Source organism: Calidris pugnax, unplaced genomic scaffold (assembly GCF_001431845.1).
Source record: "Calidris pugnax isolate Ruff unplaced genomic scaffold, ASM143184v1 scaffold518, whole genome shotgun sequence".
Taxonomy (NCBI): Eukaryota; Metazoa; Chordata; class Aves; order Charadriiformes; family Scolopacidae; genus Calidris; species Calidris pugnax.
In genome coordinates, this window is record NW_015091362.1 from 751,478 (window position 1) to 755,229 (window position 3,752).

Sequence of the window (3,752 nt, forward strand, 5' to 3'; positions counted from 1 at the left end):
CTCACAATTCAGCTTGCATGGCTTTTCTCCACTGGTTGTGTTTTTCCAGTTGCCAAGGCACATTTCACAGCCTTCATTTGTCCTCTCTGAGCCAAAATCCCATCCAGGTGAGCAAAAGAAACCAGCTGGTGATGTGCTGGATGCATGAGGCTGTTGAGACCTCTGTGTTGCTGGTGTCAGTGTGAGCTGACCCAACAGGATGCATAGTGGCAGGAGGGAGTTCTGCTCCAGGCAGCTTCTCCCACCCTCAGAGGAACATGTTAATGATGAATTTCCTGATTTGACCTCGGGAACGTGGCCAGGGTGGCCACCATGGTGCTGTGCTGCTGGGATGCCAGGGCGGTGGGCACAGCCAGAGGAGGGACGGCAGCCCTGACCTCACTGTGCCATGCGCCACAAGGTCTGTTCTCCCCCACGTCACGGTGCAACACTTCCTCTTCCCGTAGCGGTTGTTGCAGCTGCAACGAGTGCTGGGGAGGCCACTGAGCCTGGGAGCATCATCTCCGCCTGGCTGTGCTCAGTGGTGCTTCCTCTGAGGAGGTGAGGGGACCCAGGGAGAGCTGTCTGGGGACCGGGGGTTTGCGACAACATGGGGGCCTCTTTTCCGGCAGCAGGGCTGGGGAGCTCCTGGAGGTGTCCCTTGGGGCTGGCTGGGGACGGGGATGGGTTTGTGGCCATTTGGTGTGACTCAGTGCAGCAGCCACATGGCTCTGCTGTGGTGCCTTGTGGCTGATGGTGCTGGGCTGGGGAACCCTAAGGTGAGTGCATCTCTGGGCACGGGGCTGGGGGAATTGTTTCTAGTTGCTAAAAGCTTCACAAAATAATCCCTGCACTGCCTGGGTGCCCTGGCTCGGGGCTCAGTGGAGCTGCTGCTGCTGCCAACCGTGCTGCCAGCCAGCCTGTCCCCCTCCATGGGCTAAGGCTTAATAACCCTCCGAGGCTCTAAATGGGCCTGAACCAGCCCGGGGCAACCGCTGGCTCCTGGCCCGACCAGCATGTCAGATGATGCTTTGTGCCTCTCTTGTGGCAAATGCTTGTGGCTGCTGCAGGATGGCAAGAAACTAAATCACGGGGATCCCCAGCTGCCAGCAAGGAGACTGTTGGGGGTTCTTCCAGGTGCTCCTGAGCCTGAGGGGTGTTTTGCGGCCATTTCCTGCTCGGGGCCGCGCACATCCGTGTTTCCGGCACGCTGCTGATGGTGGCTTGTTTGTGCTTCTCGTCAAGAAGAGATGATGGTTCAGCTGCTTTTTGACAGGGCAGTGTCACCTATTGGGGCCACCTGGAATTGTCCAAACCTCCCTCCCATCCCTCATCTCTGCTCCTTGCTTGAACCCCCGGAGCAGCAGTTTTGCTGTCAGGTGTGCATCCTGTGGGTCAGATCCGTGTGTAGCTGGCTGGGTGCTGCAGTGAGTGGGTACGTCTGTCCTGCAGAAGCCGCAGGAAATGGTTAATGGGGTGAAATGAAGCTGGTGCTGACCCATCACCCCATGTCACACCTGAGAGACCGGGGGAAGCACAGGGAGCTCCTGTGGGGACAGGAGGGGTTTTTCTCTTCTTCAGCTTTAGGGGACTCCCCCTCCCAAGCCTGCTGCATTAGCTTCTAACCCTGGGATGGAGGCTGTCCACGCATCCTGGCTTCTCTCTCTTGCCTTGGCCCACGGGAGCCAGGTCCTGAGAGCCTGAGCACTTTGTGAACTCCCTGAGGATCAGGAAACCCTTTTCCCTCTGACTTTAGGTTTACGTGGGTGCTTTTAGATGGAGAACAGAAACGTCACTTCAATACGTGTGTTTAGGAAAGGTTCATGCACACAGAAGGCAGTTAGTGCCTCCTGCTCCTTCCTCCTGGCAATGATTCAGCACTGCAGAACCCGGGGAGGCTGCACGGCGCCTGCGTGGGCTCGGCGAGGGGCCCAGGGGCTCCTCTGCCCCGTGATGGCTCCGTGCGCTGCCGTGCGTGGGAGGCGGCGTCAGGGAGCCCGAGAGGCTGCCATTCGGAGGGGAGCTGGAGTTTGGCTTGTGGCCAGGCTGATGACACTCCGCCGCTGGTTTGCGGGTCAATTTGCAGACTCGAGAAGCTTTGCAGGCAGAGAGCAGCTCCTCCTCATCCAGCACGTGCTGCCAGCTGTCCCTGCCCGGACACAAGTCACTGCAGCAGTGCCAGGAGCACGTCACAGCCATAAAGCCATCGAAGGGTTTGAAAGGGAACCGAGTACCAGGCTATTTCAGGTCCCTGCAGGGTTGGTGAGCAGCCAAGGGGTGTCCCAGGAGGCTGGGCAGGGAGGGAGGGTGTGGAACCACTGCCACTGGTCCCTGTGACATCTCTCTGCAGGTGGCATGAGGGATGCCATGCCAGAGGCACATGCAGCTGATGCTGGCCCTGTGCCTGCTGCTGGTCCTGTGGCAATGTTTCCGAGCCCCTACAGACGGCCTCAGCCCCTTGCCTTGGGCTCCCTCCCTCCTTGACACCCCTGCTGCCCACTGCACCGCCCGTGCCAATGGCTCCACGTGGTTCAATGCCCGCTACAACATGACCATGGAGCCTCTGCTGATGGGTGCAGCCCACGAGCTCTCCTCCGACGTGGTTCAGTGGTGGCTGGTGAGTAGGAACATGGGCAGGAGCTTGGGTCTTTTCCTGGACTCCTCAAATCTATTTGCAGTGGGACAGGGCCAAGATCAAGTCGGACACATGTGCTGGTGAATGAAGAGGGTGCAGGGACCACAGCTTCCCCCCTGTCCCTTCCTTGTTGCTGTCCTACAACCTTTTCCAAATACCCCATGGGGATTTTCTGCACCTCTGCTGGGAGGAGTGGGGCTCCATCCCCCTTTGGGGGTACTGGCAGGGGGGCTGATGCTGCCTGTTGCTGCCCTTGCTCCCCCAGACCCTGCAGGGTCACCCGAAAGGCGTCCAGCTCCAGGACATAATTCAGCAGCTCTTCAGTGTCCTCCCGGCCCTGACTGGCAGCGTGTGGGACTCATCTCGCTGCAGGACTTGTGCAGTAGTGGGGAACTCGGGGCGACTGAAGGGGTCTGGCCATGGGCTGCGGATCGACGCCCATGACTGGGTGCTGAGGTGGGTGACCCACAAGGGCTTGGCCCCTCCTCATCTCCCCAGGACCTTGTCATGCCCCAGTCCCTGGCCACTCTATGAAATCTGCCAACACAAGCCCTGGGATGGTGGGGAGGGGTAAGGAGGTGGGGGTGCTGCTGGCCCTGCTCCCTGGCCCCCCACCACCCTGGGGCACACACCAGCCCTGTATTGCCCCTGTCCCCCCCAACTTTGCTGCTGGCCAGGGTCACCTGGTCTCCTTGGCCGGTGGGACTGGCAGCCTGGGACCAGTAGCATGTTTGCCTTCATTTTGGGATGTGTCTTCCTGCTGTCCCCTAGGATGAACAGAGCAAAGATCACTGGCTTTGAGCTGGACGTTGGCATGAGAACAACCCATCACTTCATGTACCCGGAGAGTGCAGTGGACCTTGGACCTGGTGTCCACCTCGTCCTTGTCCCCTTCAAGCCACTGGACCTGCAGTGGGTGGCCAGCGCCTTCTCCACCGGAGAGCTCACGCAGTGCGTCAGCTTCAGGAGCCGGCATCTTTTGTGCTAGAGCCCCTGGGGATGGTGCAGGGTGGTCCTGGGGACCCTGGTGCCTCACTGGAGCCCTGGACCACAGTCCTAGTGGGACGAAGGGCCCCTGGGTGAGGGTCCTGGCATCCCTCTGTACTGCAGTCTGGGGAGGTGGGTGGGGGCGGTGGTG

General features: G+C 60.0%; 1 protein-coding gene across 4 annotated transcripts in view; it reads left to right on the top strand.

Moving 5' to 3' along the window:
* Nucleotides 1–84: 84 nt before the first annotated feature.
* LOC106899382 (CMP-N-acetylneuraminate-beta-galactosamide-alpha-2,3-sialyltransferase 2-like) overlaps nucleotides 85–3,752 on the top strand; it is a 5,994-nt gene continuing 2,326 nt past the window's right edge. Inside the window, exons 1-4 of one of the 4 annotated variants that reach the window (XM_014961180.1) lie at nucleotides 85–107; nucleotides 2,330–2,596; nucleotides 2,880–3,070; nucleotides 3,386–3,565. In XM_014961180.1, coding sequence (XP_014816666.1) covers nucleotides 2,342–2,596; nucleotides 2,880–3,070; nucleotides 3,386–3,565 — 626 coding nt within the window. In that variant the 5' untranslated portion in view covers nucleotides 85–107; nucleotides 2,330–2,341. Of the gene's footprint in view, nucleotides 108–422; nucleotides 541–597; nucleotides 2,597–2,879; nucleotides 3,071–3,385; nucleotides 3,566–3,752 lie in introns of those variants that run through there. The other 3 variants (XM_014961176.1, XM_014961179.1, XM_014961178.1) reach the window with 3 other exon arrangements.